At 46.4% G+C, this 20,688-nt stretch overlaps 1 protein-coding gene across 1 annotated transcript in view; it reads left to right on the top strand.

Moving 5' to 3' along the window:
• The window catches only part of LOC126540004 (acidic mammalian chitinase-like), a 315,282-nt gene that overhangs the window by 165,107 nt on the left and 129,487 nt on the right, over window positions 1-20,688 (top strand). Inside the window, exon 7 of the mRNA XM_072286221.1 lies at window positions 1,870-2,002. Coding sequence (XP_072142322.1) covers window positions 1,870-2,002 — 133 coding nt within the window. The remainder of the gene's footprint in view (window positions 1-1,869; window positions 2,003-20,688) is intronic.

Here is a 20,688-nt window from a genome sequence, read left to right on the forward strand (position 1 = left end):
TTGTGTTAGTAGGTTAAGATTAACCGGGAAGTAATCACATATCATTCTCAGTGAGGAAAAATAATGGAAGAGCCAAGTGCTATATCTATCGAGAAGTATGAATTAAGTGAAATAATACACAAATTAGGCTCTTTCTAATTAAACATGCACTCGCATGGTGTCACAAGAAATGTTTCTATAAGTCTACCACTCGAATCATTCCGGGAGGCTTCCCGTAGGCTGTTATGGGCAATAAAGTCCTCTTCGACAAAAGCGGTTCAGCAACTTCGTCCGTAAGGCCATAGTATTCTGTTTTGCTCAAGTGATAGTTTGAATGTATCTAGATAAAGCGGACGGCAAACAATTTATTAAAAACAAATTGCTCCCATTGCAACGGCCTCCAGGGACGTCCTAAGGAGCAAGTGTTGTTAAGCAACACTCTTGTCGACGACTATGGATACATCACCGGATGAAATGCAGTAGGCTGCCATGTACACCATCACAGTTCGCACAGGGGGGTGTGGCACTGTAGTTGCCGTAAGTTTGATTGGGCTCATTGCATTTCGCACAGGTCTGTCGGCCACGGCAGCTTTGCGAGCCATGGCAGAAACTTTAACACTTGAAGAATCTACGTCGGTTCGGGATATGTCCTCGTATCCATGACTTTGTTTACACTGTTTCGAGGGAGTCTGACAGTGTACTGATTTAAAGGCGAGGTTCAGGTGTGAAGTAGGGATTTCTTTTTTAGCGCGTTCGATCCTTGTTCCTTGAACTTTGATGAAGTTGTGACCCTTTCGTCCTCGCGAAGCTCTTCGTCGGTTAAGTTTAGGAGATCATCGTACAATATGGCTTCTCGGACTGTCTTCATGGAGCGGTGTGGAGTCACCCTGATAGGGACGTCATCGAATGCCACAAGGTTCGAGAATTTTCCATGTTGCTGAACGTTGTCGCTCACCATTTTTGTAACGTTATATGCAGGTCCTATTGTGCCAGTGAGACATGCTACAACAATAAATGGAGAGAGTGTTCTCACGGTCTTTTAATGATTTGGACCTTGCAGGACATGAAAACGAAGGAAGATTTCTTTTTACTGAGCGAAAATCACGGGGTTGAGGTGCACCGAATAAAACGCACATTTCTTGTTGCGAAAGCATGCATCAGTGCTGTGGAAGCAGATGTGGAAGTTGTTAGAACAAGGTGAGCGCGCTGATCAGCGAAGCAGCGCCGAAACAGGCGGGCTGCTCCACAGCCCACAGATAATAAGCACCGACGCGAGCTAAACACATTTAGCTGTCGAACGCAGTTATGCCTGACATATCCTAAAGTGAACCACGGAAGAAACCAATGTGAAACGTGGGACATATTTCTATAACTTGACTGCCGGATCCATCTTACGTACCTGTAAATAAACTCGGAAGGAGACGTCGAGCGACCTTTTTCCGCAGCCATAGACAAAGTGCGGAAAAAGATTGCGAACCTTCCAGTCTCACTGACAAGAGCCACAAATTACAAGTCCCATAGAGGTTTCCTTCTTCGTGTGGCAGGTAGAAGGCCCCGTCTGCATGCGGAAATGCAACCCGCTTGCTGTGCTTTGAAGTGCCACGTAATCCAACAGCATTCAACTAATTATTCCTCTTTGGCAGGTCAAAGCTGGATTATTTAGCTAGCTTGGCTCAGCCAGCAAAAGTGTTGTAGTATTTCTAATATGTGTTAGAAAACGCATGCATGAGAACGTCAATCGAAACTTATGACAAACACGGATTTGCGCGTCCATCTAACGTTAGAATACTATGTGTTCCTCACAATTTCCACTCGTTTAACAAGGTTCAAATACGTAGAGGCATTTGCATCATTTGCACTGTCGTAAAAGGGACCTTGTGCAAATCACAGGTACCTGGACTTCATCAACTTGATGGCGTACGACCTGGATTTTGTCCACCGTTGGCGTCCAAACACCAGTCATCACAGCCCTTTATTTCCCAAGCTGCTTAACAAGCATGATGAACGAACAACACACAGTGTGGTGAGTTGGCAGTGCGATGTTTCTCATTACATTTCCGCAGCGTACACGATTAAGGTGCTCAAATGGCGTGTAATGGCCTATGTATATCTATTTTGAAATTAATTATTCCATTTCGCCAAGACTTAATAAAAGCGGTCAATTGGCCTGTTTACAAGACTGCTTAATTAAAGCAGGTGACGCCTTCAAATGAATGGATGAATGGGCAAGTGAGCGCATTAGCCATGTATGCCACGAAATGTCACGGAATAAAAAAATTCATGTACTTGGGACAACTGCTTGAAAGTTGGTAAAATTTTCGGAACCGTTGCTGGTATTTTTCCGCTTTCTTTCTTGAGAACTGCGCACTGGTATGTCAACGTCCATGGCGAATCCTTGGGGGCCTAATTAAAGCTACCATATCTTCCTTTTTATTTGCTAAACCGTCAGAAGGCAGGGGCATTAGAGAATGGAGAGGTTAAAGAAGAACAACAAGGTAAGAAAGGCAAAGAATATCAGGAAATGATCGAAAAATACGCTTTATAAATATACAATGCGTTCTTGAAGCAATTATTGTCCCTTATAGCAGCTGTCTGCAAAAAAAAGGTGGTTTCACTTTTCGGAACTCCGAGATACGAATGACTTTGTGAAGGTGGCCTAATGGAGTCCAAATGAAATGCGATGTCAAAATAAGCCCATTTCGGTGTTGCGGATTGTGAGGTAATCAGTAAAAAGCTCTTGAACGAAGTGCTTTTCGGCTGCATGCTAAATCTTTGTGAGTCATGTTATATCTTCTATGGTAATTAGGGGGAATGAAGCCAGGAAAGTAATTTTAATCTATCTTTAACAGATTCCTCAAATTCTTATGATATAGACTCTATACTAAAGCAGCGCTATCATGTTTTGAGCGAAGGCATGTTGTCTACATTACAAGGTACAGGGAAGATGCTCGTGCGAAGTTGCGACAGCGATATCCGATTCACATTATCAGTATGTAAGCTATATGAATAGCCAAGGAAAGTTCAATTTTTATTATGAGGTACTTGTAAAATATCGCAAACGCTTGGAATTTATTACGGAGATTATAAGTGGACACCGTGTCTGGTGTTTTTGATGTGCACATATGTTTACATTTGCTAATATTGAGATCGATGCACCATATATATTACCAGTCGTTAAAGGGGTGAATGTCGGTGAGTCTTCCTTTCATCGGCGCAGGTTATTTCACGCGCCGTCGTTGAGAAGGAGGTTCGCACAGGAAGCTTGAAAAAGCTCATCATCATCGTCGTCGTGGTCGTCGTCATCATCGTCATCATCATCAGGAGCAGTGGCAGCAGCAGCAACAGCAGAAGCAGCCTCTTTTGTGTCTACTATGGGACGCAGGCCTTTCCCTGCGATCTCCAGTTACCCCTGTCCTGCGCCAACCGTTTCCAACTAGCCCCTGTTAATTTCCTACTTTCATCGCTCCACCTAGTCTTACGCCGTCCTCGACTGCGTTTCGCTTCTCTTGGTACCCATTCTGTAGCCCTAATGGTCCAACGGTTATCTGACCTGCCCAACTCCATTATTTTTTTCTTGATCTCATTAGAATATCGTCTATACCCGTTGGCTCTCTGATGCACACCGCTCTCTTTGTGTCTCTTAATGGTATGCCTAGCAATCTTCGTTCCATAGCTCTTTGCGCGGTCCTTAACTTGTTTTCAAGCTTCTTTGTCAGTCTCCGAATCTCTGTCGCATATGTCAGCATTCCTTAATTGCACTGGTTATGCACCTTCCTTTTCAATGATAATGGTAAGCTTCCAGTCAGGAGCTGACAATGTCTGCCGTATACGATCCAACCCATGTTTATTCTTCTATGAATTTCCTTCTCGTGATCAGGGTTCCTTGTGGTTAATCGACCTAGGTAAACGTACTCCTTCACAGACACTGGAGACTGACGGGCGATCCTGAACTCTTGTTTCTTTGCCCGGCTATTCGTCATTATCTTTATTTTCTGCACATTAATCTTCAACCCCACTCTTACACTCTCTTCGTTGAGATCCTCAATCATTTGTTGTAACTTGTCTGCATTGTTACTGAATAGCATAATGTCATCGGCAAACCGAAGGTTGCTGAGATATTCACCGTCGATGCTTACTCCTATGCCTTCCCAGTTTCATAGCTTGAATACTTCTTCCAAGCGCGCAGTGAATAGCATTAGAGAGAGTGTGTTTCCCTGTCTGGCCTTTTTATTTATAGATATATTCCTGCTTTTCTGGTGCAGAATTAAGGTAGCTGTAGATTCTCTGTAGATATCTTCCAAGGTATTTACGTAAGCATTGTGTACTCATTGATTGCCTAATGCCTCTTTGACGGCTGGTATCTCTACTGAATCAAATGCCTTTTCGTAATCTATTAAAGCCATATAGAGCGGCTTATTGTACTCTGTAGATTTCTCGGTAACCTGGGAATTGACGTGGATGTGATTCATTGTGGAGTATCCCTTCCTGAAGCCAGCGTGTTCTCTTCTTTGACTAATGTCTCGTGTTGCCCTTATTCTATTGGAGATTATTTTGCTAAATATTTTGTATAACACTGGGAGTAAGCTAATAGGCCTATAGTTTATAAATTCTTCAACCTCTCTCTTTTTGTGGATTAGCATAATTCTCGCATATTTCCAGTTGTCAGGGACCTTTGCAGTCGATAGACACTTCGTATAAGGAGCCGCCAGTTTTCCAAGCATTACATCATTCCAAGCATTATACCTTTGTTTTCCATCTTCTCCTGTCGCTATTCGCCGTTTCATATCTTGCAAGGCCCTTGTGACTTCATCTCTAGGTAAAGGAGTTTCTTTATCATGTTCATTGCTGTTTCTAATGGAGGTATCCTGACTGCTCTGGGTAATGTACAGGCCAGTATAGAATTCTTCCACTTCTTTTACTATATCTTCGAGATTACTGATCACATTACCCTGCTTATCTTTCAGCGCATAAGTCTGGTTTGTCCTATGCCAAGTTTCTTTCTCACCGGTTTCAGGCTGCGTTCATATCTTACGGTTTCTTCAGTCTTTCTCACGTTATAGTTTCGCATATCACTTATTTTCGTGTTGTTGACCAGTTTTGACAGCTTCCGCAAATTCTATCGCATGTCTTGAGTTGGACACTTTCATTCTTTTTCGTTTCTTTATTAGGTCCTTTGTGATTTGGGAGAGCTTGCCTACTGGTTGCCTTGGTGCTTTGCCTCCCACATTAATTGCTGCCCCTGAAGCCAGCATAGTTACGGTTTCCTTCATTAGCTGTATGTCATCATCATCTCTCTGTTCTAAGGCTGCACATTTGTTTGCAAGTACCAGTCTAAATTTCTTTGCTTTTACCCTTACGGCCTCTAGGTAGACCAGTTTCTTCTTGGCCAATTTTGCTCTTTCCCTCCTCAAATGTAAGTGAATCCTAGCCCTCACTAATCTATGCTAACTGCACTTTACCCCACCTATCACTCCTACGTCCTGCATTATGCTGGGATCAGGAGAAAGTAAGAAGTTAATTTAATTTTTTGTTTCACCGTTAGGGCTTGTCCAGGTCCACTTTCTGCTGCTGCGCTTCCCGAGAAAGCTGCTCATTATTCCAAGCTCATTCCATTCTGCGAATTCTAACAGCATCTGTCCTCTAGCGTTACTATAGTCGACGCCCTATGTCCGATTGCTTGTTCACCAGCCTGCTTTTTCAGCACTTCTGCATTGAAGTTGCCCATAACTACCGCATACTGAGTTTGCACTTTTCTCATCGCCAATTTAACGTCTGCATAAAACTGATGTACTTCCTCATCATCGTGACTGGATGGTGGAACTACGGTTGCACTACCTTTAATCTATACCGCCTATTAAGTTTGATTACGACTACAGTTACCCTCTCAATAATGCTGTGGAATTCGTCAATGTTGCCCGCTATGTCCTTGTGAATTAGGAATCCGACCCCATATTGCTTCTTTTCTAGGAGACCTCTATAGCAGAGGACATGTTCGTTTTTTCAGCAACGCCTAAGCCTCACCAGTTCTTTTAATCTCACTAAGGCCGATGATATCCCAAAATATGTCTGATAATTCATCAAACAGTCCTGGTAAGCTAGCTTCACTCGAGAGGGTTCGGGTGTTAAACGTTGCAAGGGTCAGTTTCCATTGGTACTGACCTAATAGGAGAAGCTTTCAGAGCGCTAATAAAAAAGGAAACGAACACAAACAGCTCAAAGCTAGGCACCACGCGTGATATCAAATTCGTTACATAATGTTTCAGCTAACTAACCCAGCAACATATTATACTATGTTACCACCGTGTAAATCATTATGACAATTAGCAAGACGTAACGGGCCGAATATTGTACCTTCAGGTACTGTAAAGTGGCCGGCACTGTCTTAAGGACACGTCATGCTGAAGTAATTAGGCACAGCTGTTGGAATCTCACATTCACCCAAGTACCCACGCCCTAGCCCACACAGGGGGCTGTGTGTGTGTGTTCTTGCTTGAATGGGTGTGTGAGTGCCTGCCTGAATGTTCAAAAATTGCACCTAAAAACTTCAATATGACGAGCTAACAACTAGCCAAAAAGGTATTCCTACTGCACTAAAATTGGGAACACGTGTCACTAGCTGCAACAAGCTGAAAACATGTAGTAAGAAAGAATTAGAACCAAAGTAAAAGTGTATTACCAATGGTATGGTACAGTATTTTGTGCAGTAGCAGTTAAGGGCATGCCTCACGAAATCTTTCCGTAAAGTACGTGGCCGATTAAAGAAGAGTCGTCAAGGACGTCGTTTAATTTGAGAGTAAGGCATGTGCTTTTTCTTTCCCCTGAATTCGTATCCGGAAGGCATGAAGTGATATTGAAAAGAAGCGTTTTGTTTGTGAAGGTTAGCAAGGTTTGAGATGAGCTTCGGAATAGTGTGGGATTCGTGACCCGTTTGTGCGGTGTTTTCTCATGTACGTGTAGAAAAGGGGATGTGTACTAATATTTGTGTACTAATGGTTGCTCAGCAGCTACGGTGTTAGGCTGCTGAGCACGAGGTCGTGGGATCGAATCCCGGCCATGGCGGCCGCATTTCGATGGAGGTGAAATGCGAAAACACCCGTGTACTTAGATTTAGGTGCACGTTAAAGATCCCCAGGTGCACGAAATTTCCGGAGTCCTCCACTACGGCGTGCCTCATAATGAGAAAGTGGTTTTGGCACGTAAAACACCATAATTTAATTATTTTAATATTTTACACGGTGCACTGGTAAGTGAAAGGTCAAAGGGAAACGCTTGTTACCTGATTTGTGGAGTGAACTGAAATTTGCGACCAATTAGAGGCAAAGCCAGTGTTTAGTGAGTGCTCGAACATCTCAGTTGAAGGATAAAGCTTTGTTTTTGAGACTTTTAGTTTTAAATATTTTTGAATCAGGAAAAAAAGTGGGCAATGACAGTGCCATATATACGGATTTTCCAAAACATTCTAGGTAATATCTTCAATTGCAACGGTGGTTGGTTCCTCGTAAGCATGTTCGCACTGTTCCTTTAATTCGCACGCTATTGCATATTCGATGTGCCTTATAGTCAATGTGCTCAATTTAGAATGTTCCCATTGTTTGGTTTTTATCATTGTACTTTCCAAAATTGTATGTAGAATTACATATGCGTCCTTGTCAAACATCCAGATTTTTGATAACAGCTTTGAGACACCAGGCAATCCTAGTTCTTGTATTCTGCTGCCTGTGTAATCCATGCACTTACTGTGATAGTTTCTGTATATCTGTAGTTTCTTTTTCTGACAGCATATGATCTTTATTATACTGATGAATAAACTTCAGCAAATTCCGCGTTTTAGCTGGTAATTTTCGCATGTGTACATGATGTTACGATGTTTATTTTTCTGCGAGTTCAATTTATTTGACTTATTTGATAAATACTGCCACCTTTCCGAGAAGGCCGTGGGCAGGAGTGGACAGTACATATGAAGAAATGATCAAAAATAAGAAGACAAGAACACTTTACACAGGGCTCGCACCACGCACTGAAAAGCAGCGAAAGACCGATAGTTTGCACGTCGCTTGCATACAAACCCGTGCTGCAGATATAAAATTGTACACTGATATATTGAAAGAGTGCTTGACAAGGAAAAATTTAATCAGAACAAGGACCATTCAAGCTGCGCATGCGCGTCGCTCGATGTGACAAACTGCTGTAATTCATCGCTTATAGAAGCATTTTGCGGGAGAACCATAGCATATGTCGCGAGATGATAAGTGTTGGCGAAAATTGAAGGCTGATGGAAGAATAATAAAGCACTTAAGAATGACTGCATGGTGGGTTTCTCGATGATGTGTGCACTGAGCCGGTTCCATTATCGAATAGTTCGAGGAAAGAATGAATTACTAAAGCAGTCGGTTCTGCAAGCGAATTCTTTAACTTTTTTCGAGTGATTTCCTCGTGTGGAACGACGAGTCACCTGTTGAATGTACAATATGCAACAGTATTTAAAGATTTCTTATACATTTTACTTAAACGCTGCACAACATCTGATTTTTCAATAAAGTTTTATTTTGTCATAACGTTTAGATTTGATGCACTTTCGGCACAAAAGCGCTGGCCTGGCCACGTGTTAAGGGGAGCACTTTTCTTTCGTAGGATACCCTTCCTTCAGGGAAGGGCATTCTTCAGATCCATCAGGAAGGGCATTTGTAGTCGGAATGGTTGCCGCATACCAAAGGTATTCAATGTGTTTCATTTTTGTGTACACCGGAAATTTCGTGTCACACGTCGTCCCCTACAAGCGTGCGTGTGCTAGGCCAACACCACCTAGGTGGCACAAGGCCTGTTTATTGCGATCTGTTGAAGTCATGCTACCTGGCTTGAAATTTACATTGCCAAGGCTGGCGTGACGAAAGAAGTGACGTCAAAATCACGACGCCTAACGCGCGAACATCCCTATTAGATTCTATGGCAGTCGGGGCAGGTAGCATGGCATAATGAATCGGAGTGAAAAGGCCTTGTGATATCTGGGTCGTGTTCGCTAGGCGAGGCGCCAGGACCTCTGTTGTTCTAGACCCCAAAGTTTCGGCGCTCGTCGCACCGGAGTCCCGGCAAAGGAGTTTCAGATTATCCTGAAGCTTTCAGCATCTCTTCTAGACCATCTTTTGATGGCGCCTTAAAGGCGCTTAGAATGAGATATTGTTGGACCAGGTAAAGGAGTTATTTCAGTCGTTCAAATCCTGTTTCTAGACCAGCTTTTGAAAAACGTTTTGAAAGCTTGTCTAAGGAAAACAATATGCAGCCTTTTGAAAATGAGCGCGTCTTATTCGGGTCTTCTTTTAGCAGTTATTATTGTCGCGGATACACGCTATAAAAGCGTTATCTACCTGTTTTGTGCTAGCTGGGATAATGAGTGCATTGGAGCATGGACGCGATCCACGCGCGACGCAGTTACGCTAGATGGAAAAAAAATGGATGCTTTACGCTCTTACGTTGCTGGCGCGGGAGGAGAACACGACCTTTCTCCCGTACGCGTAGCTCTAGCAGTGTGCAGCTCACCCTAGCTTTCCAAACCTACAGTTCGAGTTCACTGAAGCAAGTGTGCGGAGTTGCCCCTTCGACAAACTGCAGACCCCTTGCCTGCCACGCACTTGTGCACCCGCGCTGTGGCAAGAAGTGATCGCCGCGCTGCTGGGGGCCACGTTTAATGCGCTCAACTATGCAGAAGGCAAGATTTTAGCGATATTAGCGTCACCAGCGGGACGTATCGGACTTCCCAAGCCAGTGGCTGGCACGCTAGAAACCCCAGACTATATCGCCTCTTTAAACTTAGCTACCTTAGACCGAGTCGACCGAGCAGCTAACTGCCGCCATGTGTAGTGAAGGAAGAGAAGTAGCTTTGGCTCGGTGAGAAGTGCGCAGAAAGTCACGGTGGTAAATTTCCAGTGGTAAAGTGTCGCCTATTCTGCCTGTGGTGGCATCGCAATCCAGCAAGCACCATTTGCCGCCGCATCTGCGCCAAGGTTGCCGCGTGGCGTTCTCGTTCGTGACAAATGCAGCCTGCGGTTTCCGCTGACAGAATTTCTGGCGCTGTCAGATAAGGATTTCGTTCGCCTTCTTCGACATGTTTGATGACGCGCGAAATGTCTCGAAGATGATGTGCCACCGGAAATTTTCGCTCAAGAGTATCGGCTCTGAATACAACTCACCTTTGCTTCTCGTGCGCCATTGCGGCTTATAGTACTCATAGTCATCCCAAGAACGCACTCGGCAAGCAGATCTTGTACGGTTCAGTCACTGCTGTGAATCTTCGTCAAGTGCAGTTTAAATTCTTTGTGCGCAATGACTGATGCGCGTCGCACTTAATTAGGTATGCGAACTTCACTTCCAAAGCAATGGACATCATGACAAATTTGACGCACTGCAATGGGTCACATGGAGAAGTATTGAAACTAAGAGCGATAGAGTTCGGCTCGGAGAAGATGCTAATCCCACAGTTTTTCCCATGCAAATCCCACAGTTTTGCCCAATGGGTCGGCTTACCTAACCACAACACCGGCTCGTCGCAAGTCTCCAGCCTCCGAGCGAGCAAGGATAGATAACGACGCGCTAAGTGAGCCTATTAGAAATTGTCTGGAAACAAGAAGGTGGAAGAATTCAAGAATTCTGTGTCGTCGTTTCAAGAGCCGACCTGCAAATTAAACCGTGTCCGCAACACGAAGTTTTGGGAAATGGTCGGGAACGACGAGTGTCTTATGTTTCTTCGTGTTCAGACAGGCCCTGCTCCTTACGTTAAGCAAAGTTTGGGTACGGACTAGTTGGTATTCCATGGTATCAATCGTCACTTACAGCGGATACATAGACGAGGGACAGAAAGGACGACGAAGACAAGCGCTGACTTCCAACTGATCTTTATTTTGAGAAACAAACGTATATATACTGATACACCAAGACAAAAGCGCCATCTACAAAGCGTCAACCGATTTTTGAAGAAACCACTATCTTAGCTAGGCATTCTAATGAATGTACCAGACTTATCACTGAAGCAGCATTGATTGCCGATGGCGCTTCAGTTAGTAAGCCATCAATTGCATTACCCGCCAAAGAATCGGTTTTTCTGAGGTCGCACATGTGCTCTCGTTCATCTTAGGTCATGAATTTTGAATGCATACTCATGTCGGGTTGACGCTTTGTAGGTGGCGCTTTTTTCTTGGTGTCTCAGCATATATACTTTTGTTTCTCAAAATAAAAACCAGTTGGAAGTGAGCGCTTGTCTTCCTCGTCCTTTTTGTCCCTCGCTTGCGTATGCGCTGTAAGTGACGATTCATACCTTAAGTTAAGTTTTCAGGCACAGTCTAGCCGGGTCTTTCTCTCAGTGTTCCTTCTTGCTTGGTGAAGCTATCATCTGGAACCACAGTACCAGATAGCGTGCGCGACATTCCTTTACTATGCATGCTGCTGGCAAACATAAAGACACATTTGACTTTGCTGCCAGAGCCTACGACTGAACCGAGAACATTGGCAGTTTAAAAGCTAATAAGCTGCCTGCTTGATGAACTTGCAGAAGCTTCGGGCGTGAACGAAGAAGCAGCTGTTCCTTTTGAGTTTTTTAAGGAGCAAGTTCGCCTCATATTGGCTAAATGTAGGCAATATAGTCCATAACGTCCGGTTTTTGCAACTATTCTACGTCCGGTATCAAGACATACGTATCACTTGGCCAGAAGTGAGTGTAGGCTTATATTGCCTCATCCAACTTCTCTGTTTCAAAGCAAAAAGGAGAAGACCATGCAGAAGAGTAACGAACATTTACTTTCATACGTAAGAGAAAGATCTAAACTGATGAGATCACACGAAGAAACTAACTCTCATGATCGGCGAGATTCATGTGAAGCCTGTATTTATGGTTCAATCACTGCTTTCATTGAATTAGGATATAATTTATATTTTACTGGTCAGCAAGGTCATAAGCTGAAGCTTTGCATGGGTATACCAACAGCAATATTGTGAAAATCGAAAAAAAATGGCACTATCCACAAAAGCCATCACACAGAACACAATCATCCTAAATAATTATGCGAATGTTGGCAAAAAATTGTCACCTAAATATTATGTATCCGCAAGCGCCTGAGAAAAGTCAGACTGTCTTTAACGACGTGGACCCGACAAGCATACTAAAATGCACAAGAAACAACTGGATAAACTACAAGGACAGATGAACTTGCTTCAAATACGTGGATATGTAACCCTCTTGAGCAATGCTTGATGGCCGACCGCGAATGAAAATTACCTCCTTGGAAACTGTGAGAAAACTGTACTTATTAAAAAGATAATCTTGCTTGAACTCTAGTTATAAAATTCTTACGTGGATGTTGCGAGTATAGAAAGATTATATATACAATATATATACAAGATGAGTCAGAGTAGTTAAGATTGCTGACCCCCAACAAAACGCAGCCAGCCAGCGTCTCCGATCTTCGTCTTCCTCTGTCTTCTTTCATCTTTCCGTAACAGGAGCCCTGGGTGGCGAAGCGCCGTCTCGTTGCATGGTAGGCGAAGAATTGCGAGCGAAGTATGGCTTCAGCCGCGAAACGTGCACGACGTCAACAGGCATCTGACTTGAGGGTGCATCAAAGTGTAGCGGCGAAATCTCGCAATTTACGTCGTTACCATGGCGTAGGACTTCATAAGGCCCTGTGTAGCGAGATAGAAGCTTCTGGAGAGGCCAACCCGAAGATATGGTGACAAAAGGAGCACCCAAGCACCGGGTCCGAACTTACTATCGCGATGGCAGTGGTCGTAACGCGCTTTTTGTATATGCTGCGAAGCTAATAAACGAGATTAGGCGACTTGGCGTGTCGTGTGAGCGCGATCGATGACTTCACGAGCGTACTCAGTTGCAACACGTTGCACAGAAGGGAGGATGGTGTCAAACGGCAGTGTGGGGTCGCGACCATACAAGAGATAAAAGGGTGAATATCCTCCTGTGTCATGTCGGGACGAGTTATGGGCGAACATCACGTAAGCCAACGTGGTGTCCCAGTCAAGGTGATCGTTGGAGACGTACACCGACAGCATCTCTGTGATTGTTCGGTTCAGACGTTCCGTAAGACAGTTTATTTGTGGCTGGGAAACGGTGGACAGTTTGTTCTCAGTGGCAAAAAGCGGAGGAAGTTGTCGACAACTCCAGATAAGGACAAGCGGCCGCGGTCTGTAAACTGTCAAGGTGCACCGTGGTGGAGAATGACGTCATGGAAAAGAAAATCGGCAACGTCGGTTGCCCAACTAGTCAGCAACGCCTTTGTTGTCGCGTAGCTTGTAGCGTAATCAGTAGCGACGGCGATGCCCTCATTTCCTCTATTCGTCGTCCGAAAAGGGCCAATTACGTCAGGGCCAATGCGAAAGAACGGTTGAGAGGGAACTTCAATAGGATGAGGTCTTCCGACAGGTACCAGGAGAGGTTTCTTCCGGCACTGACACAATTGGTAAGTTGCGACATAACGACGCACAAAGTGGTAGAGACCCGGCCAGAAGAACCGGCGTCGTACGCGGTCGTATGTGCGCAAAACTCCAAGGTGTCCCGCTGTCGGTGCATCGTGAAGATGTTCTATAATGACGGATCGCAGATGACGAGGAAGGACAAGAAGCAACTCAGGGCCGCCAGGGGTGATACTGCGGCGGTAGAGGATGCCGGCATGCAGCACGAACCTGCGGCACGTGCGCTCGGTGCGGCCAGATTGCATTCCGGCGATGATGGACTATAAGTATGCCTAGCGTTATGGTTCAGCGCGCATATCGGTCATGTCAGTCAAAGCCGTCACGCAGGTCACAGGATCATGGGAAACAGGATCGGGATATTTCACGGGGCGACGCGAGAGACAGTCGGCGTCCTTATGGAGGCGGCCAGCCTTGTAATGAACACTAAATGAAAATTCCTGGAGCCGCAAAGCCCTGCCACCAAGCCGTTCAGTCGGGTCCCGAAAAGAAGAGAGCCACCACAGTGCATGATGGTCTGTGACGACCGAAAACGTGCGACCGTACAAATATGGCCGGAACTTGGCCACAGCACAAACTAAAGCCAAGCACTCCTGCTCGGTGATGGAGTAATTTCTCTCGGCAGGGGACAGCAGGCGGCTGGCGTAAGCTATCACGCACTCGGTACCATACTGTTGTTTGGAAAAAACAGCGCCGATGCTATGGTCGCTTGCGTCAGTGTGGGCCTCGGTAGGCGCACATGGATCAATGCGGACAAGTGTGGGAGGGGTGGCGAGAAATCCGAGGAGAGCGGCATACGCGTGAGCCTGCTCCGGGCCCCATGAGAATGGCGTGTTCTTCTTAGAAAATCTGTCAAAGGCCGAGCAACGTATGTGAAGTTTTTTTTGACGAAACGGCGAAAGTAAGAACACAGGTTGACGAAGCAGAGCACGTCATAAGAAGAACGTGGCAGAGGGGAACTGCGTATGACGCGAAGTTTTTCCGGATCTGGTTGGACACCGGATGCGTCAAAGAGGTGTCCCAACACGGTGATCTGACGGCACCCGAATTGACACTTCGTGGAGTTCAGTTGAAGGCCGGCTTTTCCGAAGACCGCAAGAATTGCAGCGAGTCGGGTAAGGTGGCTGCCGAACGTGGGAGAAAGAACAATAACGTCGTCGAGCTAACAAAGACAGGTGGTCCATTTGTAGCCGCGCAGAAGAGAGTACATCACACGTTCAAATGTCGCAGGAGCATTGCCTAGGCCATAGGGCAAGAGTTTGAGCTGATATGGACTATCCGGCGTGATGAAGGCCATCTTCTCGCGGTCCATTTCATCAACTGAAATCTGCCGGTAGCCGGATTGGAGATCGACGGGCGAGAAGCATTTAGATCCATGCAAGTAGTCCAAGGCTTCATCGATGAGTGGTAGTCAGTAGACGTCTTTTCGCGTGATGTTGTTTAAGTGGCGATAATCGACGCAAGAACGCCAGGTACTATCTTTCATTTTCATAAGGACGAGAGGTGAAGCACAAGAACTTGCTTCTGGTTGGATGACTCGACGTTCAGCATGCGATACCCGATAGGGACGCCGGCGAATAGGATTCGTGTCTCCAGTGTTTATACGGTGGTGAGCAACAGATGTTTGGCCTAAAGGCCTGTCGCCGAAATCAAAGATGTCAGTCTACAATTCAAGCAGGAGACCTATGTCCGTGCCCTGTGCAGAGATGAGGTCAGCTGCAATCATTTTCGCGAAGTCATCCGTTAAGGAACCAGAGTTGTGAGCTGCAATTGGCGCTAATAAGGCACTATCGGCATTCAGACTCTCAATGCCAAATGCGGAACCACTAGAAACGCTGGCCAAGAACATGCCGGTCGGAATCACTCGAGGGCACAGGCTGAAATTCAGAAGCGGTAGAACGATGTCGTTATTACTAACCGTGACCAACGTATGTGGAAGAGCAACGTTAAGGTTGAAAAGCACGTCGATGATGGGGCGAAGCGCATATTCAGCGTCAGGAACCTGTGGCTGGACGGTCAAAGTGACATAAGTAACTGCTTCAGGTGAGAGACGCACATCGTGAAGTGAGCACGATTGCGGTGGGGTGGTGCTCCGAGCATCGGCGAGTTGAGGCAGTTCCACCTGAAGAACGCCGGTCGCGCAGTCAATGAAAGCAGAATGAGTGGAAAAAAAGTCCAATCCAAGGATAATGGCGTGAGGGCAGTTGTCGATCACAGCAAAGAGAACAGAAGTAGGGCGGCCGACTATAATGAACGGCGCAGTACACATTCACAGAAAAACCAGCACGGCGCCGTCGGCCACATGAAGCACTCCTGCAGCTGCTGGGGTGAGGACCTTCTTTAAACGTCTACGCAGGCAAGCACTCAGCACAGATACACGGGCTCGATTGTCGACGAGTGCTTGGACAGGTAAGCCGTCTATTTTAACGTGTATTACTCTTCTCCTTGTGGGCGCAGACAGATGATTCTGAGTAGTAGGCAATGCTGCACCAGCTCCGAGGGCTGCATTTCTTAGTTTTCGGAAAGGGTGTGGGAAAACGCCACAGCGGACGAAAGGCGACGTGGCTGCGGCGAATAGGAAGATGGACGACGTGTTTGGGGTGAACAAGACTGGTGCCCGCGTGGCGATGGTGAGCGACTGTACCATGTGCTCCTAGCCGGAGCTGTCGGCGCTGTTAGACTTGGTGGTGGACAAAACATTGCGGGCATTTGCATTAGAACGGCTCAGGTTGGTCGGCCTGTGAGGTGTAGAGGCCCGCGAGTGGCGACAGTATCGGGCAACATGAGCAATGCGGCGACAGGTGAAACAGATCGGCTGGTTGTCCACAGTTCTTCACTTAGTTGGGTTGCGATAACGCAACGAGAAGCATCGGGGTGGAGCGAAAATAGTAGAAGGGCGTTCGTGAGCACTGGGATCGGTGACAGCACAGACAGAATGTAATCCAATTTTTTCAAGTTCCTGGTGAACGATGGCTTGTAAGAGGGGAAGCGAAAAAAGTGGTAGGATCAAGACAACGCGAACATAAAAGTTCTGGCGCCATCGCATCCACTTCACATCGAACGATTGGCACCAAGTCCTCTGATGGCGATGCATGCTGGTGGGCGGGTTGATCTTCACACGTCGATGTTGCGGCAGTATTTGGAAGTCTCTAGAATGGGTGCAAAACGCGTCGGCTTTTGTCCCACTAGAATTGTCGGCACTCTTTATTGATAGCATTAACTTCTGCTTTTGCACACGAGCAGAATAAAGGCGTCGTCAGCAATGCCCTTAAGCACGTGCCCGACCTTCTAGGCTTCTGTCATGTCATGATCGGCTTTACGACAAAGTGCCAGCACGTCCTGTACGTACGAGACATAGGACTCCGTGGGGGATTGGGCATGAAAGGTCAGTTCCTGCTTTGCGGCAATTTTACGGCTAGCTGGTTTGCCAAACAACTCTGTCAGCTTCTCTTTTGCATTGGTCTAAGCTGGTTAGCTCCTCTTCGTGGTTTTCGTACCACACCTTTGCCGTGCCTCTTAGGTAGAACAAGTCAGCTAGCATTTGCGTTGGGACTCATCCGTTGACTCCACTTACGCGTTCGTACATATCCACCCGCTCTTCGACGTCGGCGCCACCGGTCACGCAGAAAGTTCCATGATACTTGGATTGCACAACCATAACCGAAGGTGACAGCGATGTTGCGGGTGATGGAGACGATAGAGGCGGCAACAACGTTGATCCCGCATGCTCACCGTGATTCATGGTGCAGGCGGTGACGCGACGTCCACTGCGGAGCTCCGTTTACAGCCGTGGTACCCCGCACCTCCCACCAATATGTTACGGGGATGTTCGAGTACAGAAAGACTATTTACAATATGTATACAGGATGAGTCAGATTACTTAAGATGGCTGACGGCCAACAACACGCAGCAGCCAGCGTCTCCGATATTCTTCATCCTCTCTCTGCTTTCATCCTTCCGTAACAAAATATATGCGAAAGCTGGAAATTATACTCAGATGAAGCAGAAAAGATGTGCACTATGTTGTGTATGGTTTCAATTCCGTCAGTTTGAGGTTAGGGAGTTTGTCTTGCTGTTGTTTTGTGGCCTTGTTTAGGCGACTACAGCAAAGTGGAGGACGATTTCACACGCTGCTGTATGGGCCAATAACCGGAAACGAAGGACGCAGGTTGGTTCTGCGAAGAGGGGACGCGAAAAAAGTCCAAGCGTGCAAAGAAATTGGATTAGTGGCTGCGCCGTAGAAGAGACAACAGATCTCCACCTTCGCTCGGAACAAAAGGGCAGACGGTCCTAGCTGAAGGGGAACGTTCGGGGAGACGGGCGTGAAGATAAAAGGTAGGGGTGCTTGAGGTCACCGCCACCACTAATGGCAATGCGCTTCCCACACGCCCCGCCGACCATCCCGGTCACGAAAATTGGCAGACCCTACACTGCCCAGCCGGTTTGAGTGTCAGTGTTTGGCATCCGCGTGCGCCTTTTGAGAATGCCTGTGAAAAGGGCTGTAGCTTTATGACCACTTCACCGGCTATGACGAATGAATGCTTTTGTGTGCGATCGCCAGCGGGTCCCAAATATGGTGTTTGGATTTCAGGCGAATTGGCCCACATCTGCACGGGGTACACTTTTCTGAGTACTGGTACGGCAGTCCACTGTCGGGAAGACATGCAGTCAACAAGCCGTGGTTTCATGGAAACCTCGCTGCTTTCGTGGCGGCCGCTTGCAGGAGAAAAGGGGAGGAAACCAAGGGCCGATACTTCGAGCCTAACGTAGGGGAGAGGGAGATGATACCTGTCTTGAGCAGTCCTATCCCCTGGCATGTTGTAAAGTGTGCCACTGTTTCCAGCATTGCCGTGTGCGGCAAGGTGGTTGTGGTTTTGGTTGCAATGATGGGAACTCGTATGTGTGATTGGTCGGTTGGCGACTCGTTTGTGATACTGAGGGTTTAATAAGTCAAGATTTGCTTGTGTGGGAGAGAGCGGAGTTCGGGCTTGGACTGACTCGCCGTTTGAATAAAGCCTCTCTTTACCGGACAACGGCTCTTTCCTTCGCGCTGCAACCGTGCACTCTAACCATGGAGGGGCGTTCATTTCGTACCTGAAACACCTTTCGTCATTAACTAGTACTGAAGCTACCGAAGGCTAAAGGGAAATAAAATTAAGTTCTCCATTTGTCTCTACAGCGCTCGAGACACGAGGCGTGCTCCTGGGTATCAACCAGTGTACGTCAACAACTAATTTTATAGATGTCATTGTAAACTGGTGGAAAGTTGTCAGCGTATTAAGGCCCATTAAGGGCAGCCGAATTAATGACACTCTGCAAAATCCGGCCGGTTATGTCGAAGACGAACCGATGCATTTGATGGACACCGTTGTTGATTGATTTGAGGCATCTAATAGCATGACAAGCGGCTATGTATTGTAGGAGACACATTTTACATTACGTCACACATGCTGTGTAGTCGCTGAACTAAGACGGTGCTGTTTCAGTGAGTTTCACTTTAAGCATGTTTGTCTCAGAAAATGCGAGTCAAATACAGTCAAAGATCGTTTAGGCAGCTACAGAGGGCTCGCTGGTGCTGTGCCTTATTTCTGTTAAGTAGCTATTCGAAGGAAAGTAAAAGCCCAGGCTTCAGAAGCTGCTAACACTTCCGCGTTCGGAAGATTCCATTGACATTGACGGACCTGTACAAGGCAGGCAAGAAAACATGGCTTTCAGCGGATCCGTGATGATCGCCGATCACGACACCGCCGCAAAAAATTACGTTCGATGTTGTTTGATGTTGCCTATGTCACTAGCTACTGTGCGCATGTCGTCTTAAAGAAGCTGTCGTGCGAATTATGCTGCACTGCTCTTGTTCAGGCAGCCAGAAACTTGGAATCAGAACATATCCAGAAAATAAAAAAATGATGCAGATGCGACTTACTGATGTAAAAGTTCTGCGAAAACCCGCAAGGTAGAAATAAGTAATTAGTAAAGGCTAAATGAGACAGGCACCCTATCGTAGCAATTGCTACAACAGAAACCTGTACGGGTCCCTCGAAAAAAAAAGCTTTGCAGCTGAAGAAAAATTCATCCTGGTCCGTGACTCATACCCTGCACCACCACCTTTGCGGGGCAGCCGCAACCATCTGAGCTAACCAGGCTACTAGAAGATGGCAGGGCGAACTCGAACCTAACAACTCAAAGCAAAGGCAAGAGATTTCACGTAATAGTTCTGCGGAAACCCCCAAGGTGCAAAGAAATAATTACCAAAGGGAAAATGATACGTGCACCCAAGCGTAGCAATTTCTACAATGGAAACCTGTACATGTTCCTCGAAAGAAAAACCTCGACCTGAAGAAAAGTTCACCCTGTTCCGTGATTCGTACCCGGTACCGCCGCCATTCCGGAGTAGCCACTGTACTATCTGAGCTAACCAGGCTGCTAGCAGATGGGTGGGCGAACTCGAACTTAACAACGCGAAGCAAAGACAAGAGCTTTGACTTAATGGTTCTGCAGGAACCTGCAAGGTGGATGTATTTAATTAATTATAAAGGAAAACTGAGACATGCACTCAATCGTAGCAATTGCTGGAACGGAAAGCCTTAGGGGTTCTTTGAAAGAGAAGCCTCGCAGTTGAAGGAAAATTTGTCCTGGTCTGGGACTCGAACTCGGGACAGCCACTCTACGACGTGGACAAAGCAGGTGGCTCGCAGATGGCAAGGCGAAGTCGAACTTATCAACAACTTAAAGCAAAGGCAGGAGTTTTGACGTAATAGTTCTGAGGAAAGCCGCAACGTGGGGATGAGTAATTATTAAATGGAAAATGAGACATGCGCCCAACTATAGTAATTGCTACAACGAAAACCCATGTGGGTTCCTCGAAAGAAAAGCCTTGCAGTTGAAGAAAAATTTATCCTGGTCAAGGCGTCCCCTACGCCCGTCCTTCACCTAAGCGCCCTCTCTGCTCTTGACCCAAAATCTACGAATGTTTACAGCCCATTCATCGCCGAGGATCTGACACCCTCTCAGCGATCCTAGCTTCTGACCACCCTGTAGCACTTGGGAACTTCTTTTGACGTCGCACAAACATTCTTAAGGTGCACATCAACAGTCGAACACCACATCACCGCTGCACCAACGTCTGTATCGCGTATCCACTGTGGAACGCCGCGTCATAGCCGATCAGGTCGACGATATGCTCAGACGAGGCGTGATTAAAGCTTCACGAAGCCATTGGGCTTATTCTGTGGTACTTCTCAC

This window comes from Dermacentor andersoni, chromosome 2, assembly GCF_023375885.2.
Source record: "Dermacentor andersoni chromosome 2, qqDerAnde1_hic_scaffold, whole genome shotgun sequence".
Classification (NCBI taxonomy): Eukaryota; Metazoa; Arthropoda; class Arachnida; order Ixodida; family Ixodidae; genus Dermacentor; species Dermacentor andersoni.